At 42.6% G+C, this 21,181-nt stretch overlaps 1 protein-coding gene across 1 annotated transcript; it reads left to right on the forward strand.

Annotated features, from left to right (window-relative positions):
- The first annotated feature begins 4,558 nt into the window (after window positions 1-4,558).
- LOC139472420 (ficolin-2-like) lies at window positions 4,559-15,291 on the forward strand. The gene is made up of 4 exons (XM_071254896.1): window positions 4,559-4,778; window positions 5,405-5,447; window positions 12,971-13,114; window positions 14,786-15,291. Exons 1-4 carry the CDS (start codon window positions 4,581-4,583, stop codon window positions 15,172-15,174), a joined length of 774 nt encoding a protein of 257 aa, XP_071110997.1. The 5' UTR covers window positions 4,559-4,580; the 3' UTR covers window positions 15,175-15,291.
- The last annotated feature ends 5,890 nt before the right edge of the window (window positions 15,292-21,181 follow it).

The following is a 21,181-nucleotide window of genomic DNA, read 5'->3' on the forward strand; positions in this document are numbered from 1 at the left end:
CCCCTAGTCAATGAATGTCCCTGTTGGAGGTCAAGGACTCTGTTGTTGAATTAGTAAATTCGCATTTTACTGTTCTGAATGATGAATTTCTACAATGCAATTGTTATTGCTGCTTCAAATTGTGTTGGTCATATTTTATCCTACAAATATCGCTGGAAACGTTTATTTTGGCCGTCAGTTTATTTAGTGGAGGACCATTTTCTTCAATATGTGTGTGTTTAGTGTATCGGCAGGTATAAATCTACAGCAAGGGCAGACTGTCAGGGGATGTGATTGTTCAATAGAAAACCATTCAGTAGTATGTAAAGATGTCTATCAAACTGAAAGAGAAAGCTCTGGTAATATTACTAGACGAATCACCGTTTCAAATTGAGGATGTTTAATGGCCTGCGTCTATATTCACCCAGAGATTTCATCCTGGTATAAAAATAGTCATCTTAGTGTGGTATACTTCACTTACAGGATATGTCACTTGACATTCCTCAGGAACATAGTGACGTCACTATACTACGTGGCGGTGACTGACCCTGATAATATTGAGGATGATACATCACAATATGTTGATCTTGATCATTGTCAATATACCAATGGCACTCGGGACAATATATTATCAACATGGTCATTTTCTGGTTCCTTAAAATTAAAAATTATGAACTTAGATGTGGGTCAAATGCAATCTTCCCGAGGCAAGGGAGTTAACCGACTATAAAAATCCAGTTTCCACCCTTGTCAAACTGGGCTGCAGTTATTGAGTTAGGTTTTGACTGGACTAACGAGTCTAGGCATAGTCCAATCAAAATCCCATTTTTTTCCATGTTTTTAATTAAGGTGCACACGTGGGTTTATGCACTTTGCGGAGTAAGGCCCGTTTTATTAATATAAATCTTTATTATCATCGGTTCCTTGGGCACGCCAGAAACCTATGAGTGTGGGTTCGAATCCCGGTTCGCCCCGATTATGTTTCTAGGCTTGTCAGAACCATACCCGTGCTCCTGGGTTTCACCGAAGTTGTCTCAGATCTGCAACACTTCGGGCTTTCCTCCCACATTAAGCTGACACGGCGCGGTATAACTAGAATAGTGTTAAAAGCGGCGTTTAACCCAACTCACTCACACTCATTATCATCGATCGGACCGTCTGGACTGGGCGCCGCCATTTTGTTTGAACCAAATGCAATTGATGTGGGAGGTAGAATCTGATTGGTCAATAGGAGGGACATACAAGGGACATAACTCGTTATAGACACTGGTGGCGCTACGATCGAGCCCAGAAATTCCGGCCTAATTCGGCAAGGGTGGAAATTGGACTTTTATAGTCAGTTACTTCCCTTGCTCAGGGAAGATGGTCAAATGCAGGCATGGGTGACTTTACATTTGTTACAACTGTAACCGACTATATGTTAAGGCATACAGTCGGTTACATCAAGTATTCCTTTAACATTATGTCAGAACTTCGATACCACAGATTCAGGTCAGAATAATTTACCGTTAGGATGTACATTTCCATTCCGAGCAGTGAACAGGATGTAGCACGTGACAGCAGAGGGAAGCGGACAATACAAACTTCACATGGGACATCGACGAAGTAGAAGTGTTCCGAGAAAATTTGCTCACGCCCGATATACGCTGGTTTTCTGATAAAATGTAATGTCCGAAATACATCCTGCTGTTCTATTTAGGACAGATGAACATGTAAGGCAGCAAAATGTATGAAACATAAATGTTTATCCTATGACCACATTTCTCAGCCATGGTATGATAAGGAATACGTCTTTCCAAGGTGTGAGTGAGTGAGTATGGTTTTACGCCGCATTTAGCAATATTCCAGAAATATCATGGCGGGGGACACCAGAAATGGGTTTCACACATTGTACCCATGTCGGGAATCGAACCCGGGTTTTTGGCTTGACGTGCGAACGCTTTAACCTCTGGGCTACCCGACCGCCCCTTCCAAGGTGTGAGAAGTGTTACAGATGACAAATGTCCGTTTATCTCTACAGGTTTATTTAAATGCCGGAAATGAATATAATAATACTATACGGTTGAGAAGAGGATCTGCTATGAATTTGTTAAAGATAATTTAGTAAGTACAATAAACTACGGGTATAACGAACTCAAAGGGATCACTAATATTAATTCGTTACAAACGTAGTTCGTTATAAGCATATATACGCACATATACAGCAAATGGACGGGACCCCCAAACAGTTCGTTATATCCACCAGTTCGTTATAAAAGAGTTCGTAATAAACGTAGTTTACTGTAATCTGAATAATTCAAAACAATTTTTGCGTTTACTGGCCAAAGTTTCTTCAACTGAGAGATCTAATCCGATAATATCTATGGAAAGTTGGAAGTTGGCTCAAACATTTTAAAGAGGTATTTCAAGATTCAGGCAGAAAACTTGTTGACCTTGATGCTGATTGCCAGAATGTGGATGACATTTTAGACCAAACAAGAAGTCGAAAAATTGACTCTCCTAATACAAGAGATGAAACATTACCAGCCATTACAGATTTAAAAATCATCTAAAAGTGCCGGACTTGACATTATTGCATAGTTCTTTCAAAATTCACAATACGTTTGGGTTCCTTGTATTGAGCTGTTGTTTGAGAGTTACCGCATTGCAACGACCATCTTCCCGAGGCAAGAGAGTTAACTGACTATAAGTCCACTTTCCACCCTTGCCGAACTAGGCTGGTATTATGGAGTTATATTTTGGCTGGACTAACGAGTCTTTGCATAGTCCAAACAAAATTGAGCAACGAAATCGAAATCCGGTTCGTAAACCGTCGTGCAGATTGCGGTCGATTGCATGATTTGCAAAGCATGTGCACCACCAACTCGTTGTCAACTGATATTTTCAAAATCTTTTTATGTTTTCAATCAAGGTGCTCGCGTGATTTGATTCACTTCGGGATGTAAGATCCGTTTTATCACAATATAGATATTGATTATCGATCAGATCGTCTTGACAGGGCGCCACCGTTTTGTTTGAACCAAATGCAAGTGATTACGAGAGGTTGAATCTGATTGGTCAGTAGGATGGGAATAGAAGGGACATAACTCGTAATAGCCACTGGTGGCGCTACGATCGAACCCAGAAATTCCGGCCTAATTCGGCAAGGGTGGAAACTGGACTTATATAGTCAGTTACTTCCCTTGCTCCGGGAAGATGGTCAAATGCAGGCATGGGTGATACCACAGATTCAGGTCAGAATCATTTACCGTTAGGATGACTTTTGTACATTTCCATTCCGTGCAGTGAACAGGATGTAGCACGTGACAGCAGAGGGAAGCGGACAACACAAACTTCACATGGGACATCGACGAAGTAGAAGTGTTCCGAGAAAATTTGCTCACGCCCGATATACGCTGGTTTTCTGATAAAATGTAATGTCCGAAATACATCATGCTGTTCTAGTTATGACGTGTGAAGCCCATTTCTGGTGTCCCCCGCCGTGATATTGCTGGAATATTGCTAAAAGCGGCGTAAAACCATACTCACTCACTCTAGTTATGACAGGTTAAGTTTGTAAGGCAGCAAAATGTATGAAGAGCATACCTGTGCTCGTGGGTTTCATCAGTGGTAAACGTCTGAGAACTGCATCACATTATGCAGACACGCCGTGAAATTACGAGAATAAAACCCAACTCACTCACTTCTCCGTAGTCGATATCGGTAGTGTTACTTCCACAAATATTCTGCCACACATACTTGTAGTGAATTGCAGTAACCGCAACACTATTTGTACACATTATTGTGGTTGGTATTAGGGCTGGGAAGGGTAACACGGGTACTCGGGTCGGGTGGGTACTGAGTAGGCCCCGGGTACCCACAGAACTACCCGGACACGTGATTATATTGTTTAATGGCAAAAATTATCTATAACTCTACACTATAAGTGACAAATGTTCATAATTTCCTCCTGACTATGCACACATTCCTTCTGACTTTATATGTTTGTATAAAGATAAAACGTCAGTCAACTTCAGTGTATGCATGACCAGATCATTTTATACCTGTATCTAAATACATTTTGACGGGAGTACGGTCAAACGTTTCCCAATCGGACATTTTGTACCTATCTCTTGATACCTACAGCGGGTACCCGGTTAGGGTCGGGTAATAGGGGGGTGGGTACCCGGGTAGTACATTTTGACTCGTCCCAGCCCTGGTTCGTATCATTAGCAAACAACTCTCGCTGTTCTTGCAGTAAGATGAAACACTTTTAAGCCATGTATATCATACTGGAGTACTGGAACGAAGAACACACGTTTAATTAACATAAATACTGTTCAGAGCAGAATGTAACCCATCCCCTCGCTTGCTATTATATCAACATGCCTAAGTACATGAAAGAAATTAGTCCCTTCGTGGTAATATCATTCATCATTTATACATTTCTGTACTTCCTGCTCAGTTAGTCATTGTAATGATTGTCAACGGCAGTTAAGCGTGGTTTCGTTTCTAATTTTATACCAGGAAGGAATTTGAAATTCAGACAATTTCCTGTCACTTTTCTCTGTTGGGTCATCGACGGCCGCTACTCATATCGTCACATACACTCGGTCGTCAGCATGGACGGGGACAAATACCATGAATGCAACGAGGTGTGGGATTCACCAAGGAGGTCTCTAAGTAGAAATGAAGTCCGCGGTTTAAAACTTGTAACAGTGATCGCAGCACTCGTACTAGTGTTCATCATTGTCTGTGTCGCAGTTGTATGTGTCGTGGTCAGTAAACTGGGCCGAAACCATCACAAGCTTTCATTTTCCGTGAGTGTACTTCTCGAATGTGTGGCTGTTGTTTGCGTTAAGTCTATATAAAAGATTTCAAAGAGCGTCATACGACTCTTGCACAAAAGTTGTGTGATCAAGGTTTTATGGTAGACATGTGGAAGACATTTCTAAATTTGACGAATCAGTGAAAAAAATGATGTCCGATGCTATTCCCAATTTTGATTTGTTCCATATCTTCCCGTGATATTTTCAGGTGAACACTTGACTTGCCTTGCATGTGTTTGTGGCGACTACCATCGGTAGGGCAGGATACGCTCACCTTTTCGCGAAAACCTGATATCGTCACTGTTTGATAGTAATTCATAAACACATGGTCATGATATAGTCGTAATTTACAATCGACTCTGCTTTTGGCAGAGATTTCTTCTGAATATAGAAAGGGTTTTGCTGCTTTTTCAATTAGGTATAAATAAAGAGCATTATGATTATACAAATTAAGTCATGAAATGATAACTGTCAGCGTTATTGTACGAATGTTATTGCTTTCCATGTAATACCTCTTGAAGAAGTGCGACAGCAGCGGTAACACAAAAATACTATCCAGTATTATTATAAATATTTCAGAACGGTAGTTAATTATTAAAATTGTGTCTTATTTTCAGATGAAAAATGCTGTTTATGATAAGAGGGGAGCTGAAGATGAAGGTACAGTGTTTAAATATATGAACCCAATTGTGTTATACGTTATCATTATTACGATCAAGGAAAAGATACAAAATATAATTCATATCGTTGGGTGTTGGGTGCAGATTGTCGATCGTGGGTTATCGTAATCGTGGATCGTTACTCGTGTAAACAACTCCTGGGCCCACTTGCACAAAGCGATCTTAGCCCTAAGACTATTGTAAGCCTATGCTGAAGTATGGGAGTTACGATTGTCTTAGCGCTAAGATTGCTTTGTGCAAGTGGGCCCTGGTTTCTGGTCCAGATTTTGATTTTGATGACTTTAACTTCCCCTTCATGTCGAGCAATATTCCAGCAGCCTTTGGTGTTTACATTTCACAACTTTTGAGATACAATCGTGCATGCTCTTTCTACCAAGATTTCAAAGAGCGTCCTGCGACTCTTGCTCAGAAGTTGTTTGATTAAGGTTACAACATTCAGGGTCTCAGTAAAGCTTTCAAAAAGTTTTATGGTAGACATGTGGAAGACATTTCCAAATTTGACGCATCAGTGACAAAAATGATGTCCAATGCAATTCCCTATTTTGACATGTACCATTTGTTCCCGTGTTTTGTCAGGTGAACAATTGACGTGACTTTGCATGTGTTTTGTCACTTTATTTTCATCTATCTATCTATCTATCTATCTATCTATCTATCTATCTATCTAGTATTGTTTTTTTTACGGCAATATTTATTCGAGTAGAATACGTTTTTTTAGTTTATGAGGTTCGTGTTGATGATGTCACAGGTCAAAGGGAAGTTAAAATGTGTCATACTGTCATGGCGAGCTAGTCACGACAACCTTTGTCTGTATGACATTTAATTACAAGGGCTTATTACCATGTAGTCATAACATGCATATTTCTATAATCACACAATCTCATTAAAATCTGATCTTAGTTCTCGCTACCTCTAAACAAAGATCTGAGGACATTCCATTACCGGACACGTCAGACCGACCTTGAGCGAACTTTGACCGACCAATGGAATGACCAATCAGAGGGCAGCTTTCTCGTGCTTTACGGCACTAATTTCAAATTTGCGACTTCGCTTCGAAACATATTTTGAGTGAGTGAGTGAGATTTTACGCCGCTTTTAGAAATATTCCAGCAATATCACGGCGGGGGACATCAGAAATGGGCTTCACACATTGTACCCATGTCGGGAATCGAACCCGGGTCTTCAGCGTGACGAGCGAAAAACATATTTTCAAATTCTCGATTACAAATTTGAAACCAGAACAAAAGAACATTCTGGAATGGCTGATAGATGGTCTAGATTGTATGGATTCAGTCGTTAAACCCGTAACTATCGTTCGGAGTTAAAGTTTTCGAGGTTGCATGATTAGAAATCACATTCCGACTGTCACTTTCATAATCTGGTAAGCGATGCTCTGATTGGTCGGATGAAAGGTCGTTATGACGTGACCCCTAATGGGATATCCTCAGATCTTTGTTTAGCGGTAGCGAGAACTAATATCTGATTTTAATGAGATTGATAATCATCCAAATGCAGCACAGTGCAACTCGGTCACTTCTAAATATTTACTGTTGTTTGTATTGATGACTTAAACCGTGTCAGGTGACCTTGGCTATATAAGCCTCGGTGTAGATTGAGTAAGGAGATACATGTCTCACTTTCAGTTTAGCTAGTGTTAGCCAAGGTGTTCCGGGGCACCAACACAACAACTACTACCACAATGTGCTAACCTGGGTGCCGTGGTACAAAGCGATCTTAGCGCTAAGGTGATCGTAACTCCCATACCTTAACATAGACTTACGTCAGTCGTAGTGCTAAGGTTGTTTTATACAACGGCACCCCCGCACATAGTGCGTCTTATATGTATCTACTTCCATAGAGGAAAAACTATGTACCGCAAGCCACCGATTTGGCGTTGCTATTTCCTACCGAGTACCGTACAGCGACCCCTTGTATATAGGAGTATTCACATCTTACCATAACCAACGTACATGTCATGTCAAACCCACCGCGCATCGTGCCGCAGGGCGTTGCCAATGCTGTAAAAGTGAGTGAGTGAGTTGGGTTTAACGCCGCTTTTAACAGTATTCCATTTATATCGCGGCGTGTCAGCTTAATGTGGGAGAAAAGCCCGAAGTGATGCAGGTCTTAGACGTTTACCTCTTCGGTGAAACCCACAAGCACCGGTGCTGACAAACCTTGAAACATAATCGTGGCGACCGGGATTCGAACCCGCAATCATAGGTTTCTGGCGTGCCCAAGGAACGCAACTCTGCACAGCCAATCGCGGCGCCTTAAGACGACTGGGCCACCCGTGCCCCCTGCTGTAAAAGTGAAAAGTAACTCAGATTGTTGAAATGCTAAAACAAACTATAGATAAAGGACAATCCACAAAAGGGTTACACACCAGATTCAGCTTAAAATTTATAGCATTAACAAACAGCCTACAGTGATATGGAATATCTAGTACCACGGAAATTACCAGGGAAATGAATTATCACAGCTGCTGTGACACTCAGGTTGAGTCGGGATAATTCCATCAGAAACACCTGACGAAACAGCTGTAAAACCTCATCTTATCACCATTAAAAGAAGTTAATGACTTATCGATCCGATCTTTCTTTTATGTTTGGATTCCCGACATGGGTACAATGTGTGAAGCCCATTTCTGGTATCCCCCGCCGTGATATTGCTGGAATATTGCTAAAAGCGGCGTAAAGCCATACTCACTCACTCACTCTTTTACGTTTAGGTTGGTTGGTCTGGACCCGTGTAGATCCGGGGTAGAAGGGGTCTTCAGCAACCCATGCTTACCGAAAAAAGGCGACTATGCTTGTCGTAAGAGGGATCGGGTGGTCAGGCTCGCTGACTTGGTTGATGCATGTCATCGTATGCCAATTGAAATCGATGGCACCTGTCAGCCTGTCCATCGTCATTCGTTCCGCGACACATAAACCTGATGTAATGAGTTTACATACATATATTCGTTTCAAAAAGCCCTTCGCCGTGCCATGTCCGCCATAGACGACCTTGGCCTTTGACATTAACCGCACTGAAAAAAGCCAGCGATCTGATTGGCTATAAAAAACATAAAAAATATATTGGCCTGAAATGAGTGTCTAGTTTTAAAGGGGTATTTACTGTGGACATTGTTGAATTCGTTCTCGAACGAACTTAGTGAGTTGGCCTCGTTACATCCCTTTCCTTGTATACTGGGACAAGGAAAAGCCCCGTATACTGGACCCGTGAAGATTCCGGGGTAGAACAGGTCTTCAGCATCCCATGCTTGCCGTAAAAGGTGACTATGCTTGTCGTAAAAGCCGACTAACGGGATCGGGTGGTGAGGCTCGCTGACTTGGTTGATGCATGTCATCGATCGCAATTGCGTGGATCGATGCTCATGATATCAATCACTGGATTGTCTGATCCAGACTCGATTATTTACAGACCGCCGTCATATAGCTGGAATATTGCTGAATGCAGCGTTAAACCACAAACCAACCAACCAAATCCTTGTATACTGACACTGGGTTTGAACATATATCCTGTGGTTTTGACACAGAGGTCCATCCATGGTACGACCCAGAATATGTAGAGGGCATCATGGAAAATGGTAAATACAAACTTCTTTGGAATAGGCCCATTTACAGCCTAAGACCTATCAAGGCCAACAAACCTTATCTTGTCCTTTTTGATAAATCCAATGAAACCATTTACATCATTGAGTTTTCTGTTCCTTTTGACTCTAATGTGATTGACAAAGTCAGGAAAAACATGGCAAACATGCGGACCTCGCTTTCTAAATGTCACGCTTGCATCCCAAGTACCAAGTTGTCCGACTCCCCATTTTTCTTGGTGCCTTAGGTTTGGTACCTCCCAATTTGTTGACTGACATTGGGAGAGTACCCGGGTTTGCTACCAGGAATACAGCCCTTCTGGCAATCTGGGTAATGCAGAAGGCTGCAGTGTTGGGGAGTCTTCACATTCTCCGAAAAGTTCTGGGTGGGTTTGACTTGGCAGCGCTTCCTGGGAGAAGTCCCATTCGCTGTCTGTACTGCGTGTAGAAGGGCCCTGAGCTGATGATGAGCCCAAACCAGCCTGACTCTGCCAGGATCACCCAAACCCTCTTTCCTTCGTTTTTGCCAATTTTAATCTGTAAATAATAATAAATAGATACATATAAGTGACTAAACCCTTTCAATATTCATAAGGAACCTCTACGATTCCGACTTTTTCATGAGCATATGTTTAAGAATGACTATCAAATAGTGATTATATCAGATGTTCGGGGATTTGTTAAATATATTTGGATCAGTGGCGTTATTCAGATACATAACATTAACCCTTTGCATGTAAAAATAGTGAGTAATAAACATTCAACTGACAACAAACATAATATTTACATTTCTAGCTTCGAAATCAGAGATGAATTCCCATGGAAACAATCTTATTTGTGGCCAAAGATATGAATGTTTAACCAACAGCCCCATGTAGTTGGTTTGATCATCGGAGATTAAGATGTTTCGTATTGTATTACAACGTTTACCGCCCGCCGACCCGACATTTCACACCCGGCCTGTTAACTAATTCAAGTAAGGGAATGAAATTCAAAGCAGGCAAACGTGGGAAGAAAGTAGCCCTTTGACTTGCCATAAAAACCTTTCATCTCTTTTTTCTCTTTTGCACCGGATGTAGAAACGTTTCAAGAGATCCTTTTTGTGAGATAATTTTTATTCTTTTTTTTTGACCAACGAACTTACTGTTTAGTTAGAGAAAACACATTAACTTTGAAATAAAAAAGACCCCGTATTTTCCATCCAACTATCTATCACAAAAATATCGATAGTTCTTACAAACCATAGAAATTCGCATATATCTAAAGATGTGCATATCTGACATATGGATGTGCATAGCTATATATCACAGTCAATACATATTCCTGTCGTGCATGACTATGTGTCTAGGATATGCGATCACTAATCAATATATTTCCATGTAATAATTTTCTCTGTGGTAATTGTATACGAGTGGTACTTCACTCACTCACTCCTTCACTCCCTCCCTCCTTCACTCACTCAGGCCCTCCTTCAATCACTCACTCCTTCACTCACTCACTCCTTCACTCACTCACTCCTTCACTCACTCAGGCCCTCCTTCAATCACTCACTCCTTCACTCCCTCCCTCCTTCTCTCACTCAGGCCCTCCTTCAATCACTCACTCCTTCACTCCTTCACTCACTCAGGCCCTCCTTCAATCACTCACTCCTTCACTCACTCACTCCTTCACTCACTCAGGCCCTCCTTCAATCACTCACTCCTTCACTCACTCACTCCTTCACTCACTCACTCCTTCACTCACTCAGGCCCTCCTTCAATCACTCACTCCTTCACTCACTCACTCCTTCACTCACTCAGGTCCTCCTTCAATCACTCACTCCTTCACCCACTCACTCCTTCACTCACTCACTCCTTCACTCACTCAGGCCCTCCTTCAATCACTCACTCCTTCACTCACTCACTCCTTCACTCACTCACTCCTTCACTCACTCAGGCCCTCCTTCAATCACTCACTCCTTCACTCCCTCCCTCCTTCTCTCACTCAGGCCCTCCTTCAATCACTCACTCCTTCACTCACTCACTCCTTCACTCACTCAGGCCCTCCTTCAATCACTCACTCCTTCACTCACTCACTCCTTCACTCACTCAGGCCCTCCTTCAATCACTCACTCCTTCACTCACTCACTCCTTCACTCACTCACTCCTTCACTCACTCAGGCCCTCCTTCAATCACTCACTCCTTCACTCCCTCCCTCCTTCTCTCACTCAGGCCCTCCTTCACTCACTCACTCCTTCACTCACTCACTCCTTCACTCACTCAGGCCCTCCTTCAATCACTCACTCCTTCACCCACTCACTCCTTCACTCACTCACTCCTTCACTCACTCAGGCCCTCCTTCAATCACTCACTCCTTCACCCACTCACTCCTTCACTCACTCAGGCCCTCCTTCAATCACTCACTCCTTCACTCACTCACTCCTTCACTCACTCAGGCCCTCCTTCAATCACTCACTCCTTCTCTGTGGTAAATGTCTACGGTCGTGCATATCTGACACATAGCAGTGAATAATTCTGCATATCCGATCACCGAATTTAATATATCTTCCTATCGTACATGAATATGGTCGTTCCTATCTCCTCACATTACCGTAGAAACATCTAAATGTGGTGCATGGATGTGATCGCGCATATGTTCGGTTAACGTATGTTAATGTCCATGCATGATATGCCCATGCCATCATTCCGTATTTGGGTATACCGGTGGCCCAGTTGTCTAAGGGGCCATATTTCTTTCTTTCACTCACACCTTCAATCACTCTGCCTCCTTCACTCACTCCCTCCTTCACTCACTCACTCACTCCTTCACTCATTCCATCACACACTCACCCCTCCTTCACTCCTTCCCTCACTCACTCACCCCCTCCTTCACTCCCTCCCTCCTTCACTCACCCCTCCTTCACTCACCCCCTCCTTCACTCACCCCCTCCTTCACTCACCCCCTCCTTCATTCCCTCCCCCCTTCACTCCCTCCCTCCTTCACTCACTCCCTCCTTCACTCACTCCCTCCTTTACTCACCCCTCCTTCACTCCCTCCCTACTTCACTCACCCCTCCTTCACTCCCTCCCTACTTCACTCACCCCCTCCTTCACTCACTCACACCTTCACTCACTCACTCCTTCACTCACTCACTCACTCACACCTTCAATAACTCTCCCTCCTTCACTCACTCCCTCACTCACACCTTCAATCACTCTCCCTCCTTTACTCACTCCCTCCTTCATTCACTCACCCACTCCTTCACTCACCCACTCCCTCACTCCTTCACATACTCACTCCCTCCTTCAATCACTCTCTCCTTCACTCACTCACTCACTCCTTCACTTCCTCCTTCACTCACTCACTCATTCCTTCACTCACACCTTCAATCACTCTCCCTCCTTCACTCACTCACTCACTCACACCTTCAATCACTCTCCCTCCTTTACTCACTCCCTCCTTCATTCACTCACTCACTCACTCCTTCTCTCACTCACTCACACCTTCAATCACTCTCCCTCCTTTACTCACTCCCTCCTTCACTCACCCACTCACTCCTTCACTCACTCACTCACACCTTCAATAACTCTCCCTCCTTCACTCACTCCTCCTTTCACCCAATCACTCCCTTCTTCACTCACTCACTCCTTCACCCAATCACTCTCCCTCCTTCACTCACTCACTCCTTTACTCACCCACCCACTCCTTCACTCACCCACCCACTCCTTCACTCACTCACTCCTTCACTCACTCACTCCTTTACTCACTCCCTTCTTCACTCACTCACTTCTTTACTCACCCACCCACTACTTCACTCACCCACCCACTCCTTCACTCACTAACTCAATCCTTCACTAACTCACTCCTTTACTCACTCCTTTCTTCACTCCCTTCACTCACTCACTCCCTCGTATGTTTCGTTGTACAGCGCCAGATCGGATCATCATACAGAGGAGAACCACAGGGGACGTCAACTTCACCAGAACATGGAAAGAATACAGAAACGGCTTTGGTGATTTAGATGGAGATTTCTGGTTTGGAAATGAAAACATTCACAAGTTAACACGAAAAGGTATGATCATTAAGTCTGTTCTCCAGCGCACTTTCTACACATTACTTTCCAATTCCTGAATAAAGATCTAGCTTTAAACATGTTTGTGGCAATGATCGACCTTTCTACTGAAAAAATGCATGGAGGTCTTGAAAGACAACGGATATTATCAGTTTGTTTGTGTTGTTTTCACAACGCCGCACTCCGCAATATTCCAGCTACATTGCGGTCTGTAAATAATAGTTTGGACCAGACATTCCAGTGATTAACATCATGAGCATCGATCCACGAACTTGAGAGATGATGTCTTGCTGTCGGCCAAGCCACCGAGCTTGACCACCCGATCCATTTAGTCGTCAACAAGCATGGGTTGCTGGGGACCGGTATTTTTACCCGATTTCCCACGGGATATTGATGTGCTAAGTTTAGTGTAAACGTATTTTATTCTCATAAAATGATTGGGCCCAAGTTATCGCAACTTAGAACGCCTTCTCCCATGAATTTACATGTATGCTTACTTACAATTAAAAAAATAACTGACCGAAAGGAAAGAAAAGACATAGGGAAACGTATGGGCATTAACATTGCTCACTCAAACCTTTTTGTTTTCTTTATAAAGATTTCTATGTCTGTACTTTCCTAAACATGTTTTTTCGTTCACATGATTGGGTAAAAATTCATTGCCAACTAGAATCAGGTCAATATTTACATCACAAGCATCTTTCACAATTAACAATCATTTAGTTTCTAGCTGTTTAAAAATTGACATTTAATGAAAAAATGATTTGAATTTTCACATGGGCTGCAACGTCGGTATTATGGATCCTCGTCTAAACCTTTTCTAAATAAGTCATTTTATAATTCACTTTCACCATGTCCTAATTTTGTATGTATTGTTAATTGTCCTTAGACCATGTGAGAAATATAATGGAACTGGAGGTCTATGTGTTCTAAATCAAGAGAAGGTTTCAATATTCCTTTGCTGACAAGGTAATGCATTCCACTTATAGAGGATGGTATAAACGAGGATTCAGATAACTTTGCACGTAATAAAGGCATAGTTATATTATGAGCACATTCACTCTGCTCCTTCTGCAGCTTAAATGATTCATGTCCTGGTCTGACAGCTATCGCGTTTTGTTCCCACACTTTTGGGAGTTTGCTAAGTACACATAGTCACGTGTGTGTTTACTCAACTCTTTCTGAAGCTTAAATGATTCATGTCCTCATATGACAGCTATCGCGTTTTGTTCCCACACTTTTGGGAGTTTGCTAAGTACACATCGTCACGTCTGTGTTTACTCAACTCCTTCTGCACCTTAAAAAATTCATCTGCTCATATGACAGCTATCGCGTTTTGTTCCCACACTTTTGGGAGCTTGCTAAGTACACATCGTCACGTGTGTGTTTACTCAACTCTTTCTGCAGCTTAAATGATTCATGTCCTCATATGACAGCTATCGCGTTTTGTTTCCGACTTTTGGGAGTTTGCTAAGTACACATCGTCACGTGTGTGTTTACTCAACTCTTTCTGCAGCTTAAATGATTCATGTCCTCATATGACATCTATCGCGTTTTGTTCCGCGACTTTTGGGAGTTTGCGAAGTACACATCGCCACAGCTGTGTTTACTCTAACCCATCTACAGCTTCATTGATTCATGTCCTGAAGCTGTAACATGTTTTCATTGTAGGTTACACCAGGCTTCACATCGAGCTGACGACGTTTGACGATATCACATATAACATTGAATACGGTGACTTCCGTGTGCGACCAGAGGCCGAGCAATACCAGCTCATTGTGGCAAATTTCAAGCCAGGTCACCTTGCCCTGACGTTTGACTGTCTGATTTCCCACAACGGTAGCAGATTTACTACGATTGACAGGGACAATGATAGGGCGAAGAACAACTGTGCCTTGCTGTACTTTGGTGGATGGTGGTACGACTCTTGTCAGTTGTGCAACTTGAATGGACTTTACAGGAATAATGAGTTCTACAAAAGAGGGAACATAATCTGGTGCGCGATAGACAGATACAGGGGGATTAAACAGACACTGATGGCGATACAGCAACATCCCTGATCTACTTCATCAACACAGTGAGGGGGCACGGGTGGTCCAGTCGTCTGAGGCGCCGCGATTCGCTGTGCAGAGTTGCGTCCCTTGGGCATGCCAGAAACCTATGATCGTGGGTTCGAATCCCGGTTTGCCCCGATTATGTTTCTAGGTTTGTCAGCACCATACCCGTGCTCGTGGGTTTCACCGAAGTGGTAAACGTCTGAGATCTGCATCACTTGGGGATTTCCTCCCACATGAAGCTGACACGCCGTGGTGTAACTGGAATACTGTTAAAAGCGTCGTTGAACCCAACTCACTCACTCTCTGAACACAGTGATGTTATGATGAGTATTTATGTACATACACATACACCTGAAAAGGTTTGTGGGATTCGTTTCTCTGATATCATGAAATGTGATTCATCAGAAGAAAATGTTAATGACATAATTTTTGTTATATTTTAAAGACATTTTATTTAAGATAATTAATCATCAGTGATGGGTAAATAAAGAAAATAATTTGATATGTAATAAAATATCTCTTTTGGACGGTACTTGTTCAGTATTGCACAGACGTTGCTTTAAGTATGATAAAAAATTTATTGCATATTGACAATGATTATGTAATAAGCTTCTTTTGAATCACCAAGAGACGATAATGTAATTATATTTGAAAATATATGCTACAAAATTGTTAAATAATTTTGTAGGATATTTTCTCAGATATTTCAGTAAGTTACAAATAATGATTAGAAATTACCTAATAAGGAGGCTATTAATGAATACATAAGCATGTTTGGTTCTTTATCGTTAAGGGAAGAAACGTATGTTTTACAACCTTATTATCTTCAAATTTGTTCTGGGGCCACGGGTGGCCCAGTTGTCTAAGGCGCCGCGATTCGCTGTGCAGAGTTGCGTCCCTTGGGCACGCCAGAAACCTATGATTGTGGGTTCGAATCCCGGTTCGTCAGCAGCATACCCGTACACGTGGGTTTCACCGAAGTGGTAAAACGTCTGATACCTGCATCACTTCGGGCTTTCCTCACACATTAAGCTGACACGCCGTGACATAACTGGAATACTGCTAAAAGTGGCGTTAAACCAAAGACACTCACTCACTCAAATGTGTTCTATATCTTATGTTAGTGGTCCATATTTTCTACACTGTGTTAGGTTCAGGGAGACGAAATAACATAAGACGACCATGCTTACATTGGGTAAATAATTAATTTATCATCTAGTCACATCATATGTTCATAGTTCTGTTTAGTGAAACATCAGTTTCAGAACAGGTGCTTGTTATGGAATCACATGACACATAACCTGATATGTAATGTTCTCTCCTAGTGGTTAAAGCGTTCGCTCGTCACGCCCGGATACAGTCGATTCCCCACATGGGTACAATGTGTGAAGCCCATTTCTGGTGTCCCCCGCTAGATATTGCTGGAATATTATTAAAAGTGGCGTGAAACATACCCATTCACTGACTGTAATTAGCGCAGATAGATACGGTGAAAATGCTCTCTAAGTTTCACTTAGCTCTTGGCTTGAATTATATCTCAGAGCTACTATAACTGCACTCCTAAGTTAAACTTTTAGCTCAGAATTATTTTAACGAGTTGGAGTATTCTATGAAAATCAGGTTTATGAGCATGTTTATGAATACGGTTCCATGAAACCCGAACCTTTCTACATTTTCTCAGGAAAAAAAATCTCTGGGTAATGCATGGAACTTACAAAATTAATTCACCTAGGTAAAATAATTCGTAATTTCTCGTAGCTCGTAGGTTATTCTCAAAAAATTAGATTTTGTAGGCGGTCGGGTAGTCTAGTGGTTAAATCATTGATCTTATGTTTTTTTGCAATGAAAGAAACATATTCACATATCAACTGATATATCTTGAAACAGAACTTAAAATCCGGACACAAAATCAAGTAAAACTTGATCAAAGTTTTCTGTGGAATAAACAAATCATAATAATATTGTGTGTACTTATATTGTGCAAGACTCCACTCACAAAGTGCAAGCTCGAAGCACTTATATTATTATCCGTGCAAGGGATAAGTGTGCACTCGATAATCATTCTCTACTCCCTGGGGAGTATACAACCCATGCTGCCTGTGAGGCTATGGAAGAAAAACTGACACATTACCATCTCATCCCACCGGGTACCCATTCACTGCTGGTGAACAAAAGAACAGTTAGAACATGGTCACTTGCCAAAGGAGACACCGCATGTGCTACATGTGCTTTAGCCAGGGGCAGGAAAGCACTAGAAACTCCCAGGAGTCAAGCTGCCGAACACAGTCGCCTTTCCAAAAATACTCCGCTAAACTTCGCCTGAATTGTGATCTGTGCGTTGTGCTGATGTACACATTGGGCAAATATATACACTATATGCAACATATATTCATCTGATAGACACAGTTTCGATGAGTGACTTGGTAAATATTGTTTTACGCCACGGTCAACAAGAGTCTTACAGTTACTAGAGTCTTGGTCCGAAAACAAGTGATTGATAGCATGAGTGCCGACTTATCTGCACTATGAGCAACGTTCCGGTTTGCGAAGACACGCAATCAAGCATGTCACCTAGCCTGGCCATTTTATCTTTTATCTAGGGGTAGTCGGGTAGCCTAGTGATTAAAGCGTTCGCTCGTCACGCCGAAGACCCGGGTTCAATTCCCGACATGGGTACAATGTGTGAAGCCCATTTCTGTGATATTGCTGGAGAATTGCTAAAAGCGGCGTAAAAGCATACTCACTCACTCACTCACTCACTCACTCACTCACTCACTCACTCACTCACTCACTCTTATCTCATTGTAGTCTCCGCCTTTTGGACAAACAACAGTGTTGGTGACACTAGCCAGGGTGGATAAGCCCCCGATCAATATTTTAGGTAACAGCCGTCATGCCGTAAGACACTAAAAGATGGTTCTTTTTGTTACCCTGCCTTGCGCTCGGCATAATTGGAAAACACTCGGACTGGCCGCCTCGGAGTCAGTATACTGTGTCTGAGTGGGATACTCAAGTTCAACTGCGTCATGGTATCTCAGTGGGCTAGCACTATAAATTCGGTACAAGCAGCCACACACGCACAAGCAAGAACGCATACACGCACGCACGCACGCACGCACGCACACAAATACTACACACCCACACCAACATACACACATATATCCATATTAAAATGGGTAGGTGTCTCGGCAGAATAAAGCTAACGGATAAAAACCTATCTGTTCAACTTTCAGTGTTTACAAACAAACATGGCGTCGTCCTTGTCAATCGAGAGAGAGAGAGAGAGAGAGAGAGAGAGAGAGAGAGAGAGAGAGAGAGAGAGAGAGAGAGAGAGAGAGAATGAAAAGAACTTATCATATATGCGTATCTCGTATTTGGTATTGCATTCCTACGTCGTGTTTAAATCGTAGAATCAGATCGACTCACTCAAAACCCCCAGACAGACCACAACGATAACGTCCGCACAAAACAATTTGGAAAACCCCATTACAACACACTGTATAGGTCAACGAGTCGTGAACCAGCCGTAACCTTTGTATGGTCTCCAGCAACCGGAAGAAGCATTTAATGTGCTCAGTTTCACAATCCAATGGCCAAATGTGTAAGAATGAAATGAGGTGCAGGAAACAGCTTCGTACAGTCTGACAACGAAGGACTTCTCCGTCACGGTAGGTATAAAGTTATCAAATTCTTTATTTTGTATCAAGGAGCTTTCGGCGTAAACACAAACCCCCCACACAAGTGAGCTGCGCAGCGCTGCGCAGCGCTGCGCAGAGCTGCGACCCTTAGGAGCGCAGAAACTTATGATTGTTGGTTCGAATCTCGGCTCGCCCCGCCCCGATTATGTTTCTAGGTTTGTCAGCACCATACCCATGCTCGTGGGTGTCACCAAAGTGGTAAACGTCCGAGACCTGCATCACCGCGGGCTTTCTTCCCATCATTAATAACTGAAATAATGTTACAAGCGGCGTTAAACCAAACACACTCACTCACTGTCATCTTTTAAAACCTAGCGTAATTTCAAACATATGTTTGCACCGTATGCTGTCTTTTAACTTATCATACCAGTTATGTATTAGTTCACTGTTTCGATATACCATTGCACAATACATAACATACTAATATTGTTATCCGCGTCTTATACATATTTTTATTTTATTTCATTGTAATTAAGGATTCATACAGTTTGTACATCGGTTTTTGGATTCATACCTCAATGAACCGAAAAAATATAATACACAGTCAATGCTTTTAATTAAATTCGACTACGAAAACATGTTTCATCTACAATAGTAGCCTGCACTTCAGCTGTTTCATTCCTTCTCGGCTTTCGGTCTCAAAGTAAGTGAGTGAGTGAGTTGGATTTAACGCCACTTTTAACAGTATTCCAGTCATATCGCGGCGTGTCAGTTTAATGTGGGAGGAAAGCCCGAAGTGATGCAGGTCTCAGACGTTTACCACTTCGGTGAAACCCGAGAGCACGGGTATGGTGCTGACAAACCTAGAAACATAATCAGGGCGAACCGGGATTCGAACAATCATAACTCTGCACAGCGAATCGCGGTGCCTTAGACGACTGGGCCTCCCGTGCCCCCTCGGTCTCAAATGGTTGTTTGGACACTGAATATGCATTAGTTCCGCTAGATGTTCTGTGTATGAGGATACACGTGAGCAGAAAGGGAATTCCCTCGACTGTAGATATTGGGATTCCCCGACATTCGGTGGGCGTGTCTTAATTTTTCACATTCATTGGGAAATGAATGCAATAACAGGTGCCCATTTCAGCTAATCAGAATGCAGAAATATCAATGAACACAACGAAGATGTAAATATCTTCTAAATACCACCGGATACTGGAACAGCTTCCGATCATCTTCCCGAAGCAAGGGAGTTAACTGACTATGAAAATCCAGTTTCCACCCTTGCCGAACTAGGCTTGAATTTCCAGGCTCGATCGTGGCGCCACTTGTGGCTATTACGAGTTATGTCCCTTCTATGCTCCTCCTATTGACCAATCAGATTCCATCTCTCATATCACAAACGGGCGGCGCCCAGCCAAGACGGTTTGCTCGATAATCAAGATCTTTATTGTAATAAAACGGGTCTTACACCAAATCGCGTGAGCACCTTGATTATATAGCATGGAAGAATTTACAAAATGTCTGTCGAAGCCTATTTGGCAGTATTCATGCCTGCAAATCCTGCAGTCGACCGAAATCTGCACGTTGAAATTGCTGTTGTTAATGAACCGGATGTCTAGCTAGTTACGCCAATTTGATTGTACTATGCATAGACTCGTTAGTCCAGCCCAGATTAAGTCCATAATTGCAGCCTAGTTCGGCAAGGGTGGAAACTGGAATTTATAGTCAGTTAACTCCCTAGCCGCCGGAAGATATGAACATATGAAACGATATTTTGAAGGTTATTTGATAGACGGCGCCAGTGGTGTAGTCTAGTAGCTAAAGCCTTCGCCTATCCCGGGTTCGATTCCCAAATATATTAACCCGATTTCTGGTGATTCCTGCCGTGATAATGCTCGAATATTACGGCGTAAAACCCGACTCACTCACCATCTCTCTCATGAAGCATTGACTGAATCAACAATTAATCATGAATATGGTCATTGATGTGCGAGCACACTACACCTCCTGGTTGGTTTCATCAACGTATAGACCGCCTCCGTGGTCTAGGTAAAAAGATGGTACTTGTTGTTACCCTGTCTAGAGCTCGGCATTAAGGGGCTAAAACAAGGACTGGTCGGCTCGGAGTCAGTATACTCTGTCTGAGTTAGGTATTCATGTTAAACTGCGGCATGGTATCTCAGTGTGCTAGCACCATAAATAGGCATCACACACACACACACACACACACACACACACACACACACACACACACACACACACACACTCACGGGCATTCACGTCGCTATATTAGTGCAATAATCTTGGACGCGACGTTAAACCAAATTTCACCTCACCTCAAATCAACTTATATAAAATGTCTTCAGGTT

The sequence above is a fragment of the Haliotis cracherodii genome, unplaced genomic scaffold (assembly GCF_022045235.1).
Source record: "Haliotis cracherodii isolate W230 unplaced genomic scaffold, xgHalCrac1.p SCAF_24, whole genome shotgun sequence".
Lineage (NCBI taxonomy): Eukaryota > Metazoa > Mollusca > Gastropoda > Lepetellida > Haliotidae > Haliotis > Haliotis cracherodii.

Excerpts from the sequence above, each read along its gene's own strand:
- LOC139472420 (XM_071254896.1), top strand. The coding sequence starts at position 4,581 with ATGGACGGGGACAAATACCATGAATGCAACGAGGTGTGGGATTCACCA. Across the intron at positions 4,779-5,404 it reads ATCACAAGCTTTCATTTTCC|ATGAAAAATGCTGTTTATGA; the intron begins GTGAGTGTACTT and ends TCTTATTTTCAG. Across the intron at positions 5,448-12,970 it reads GAGGGGAGCTGAAGATGAAG|CGCCAGATCGGATCATCATA; the intron begins GTACAGTGTTTA and ends TTCGTTGTACAG.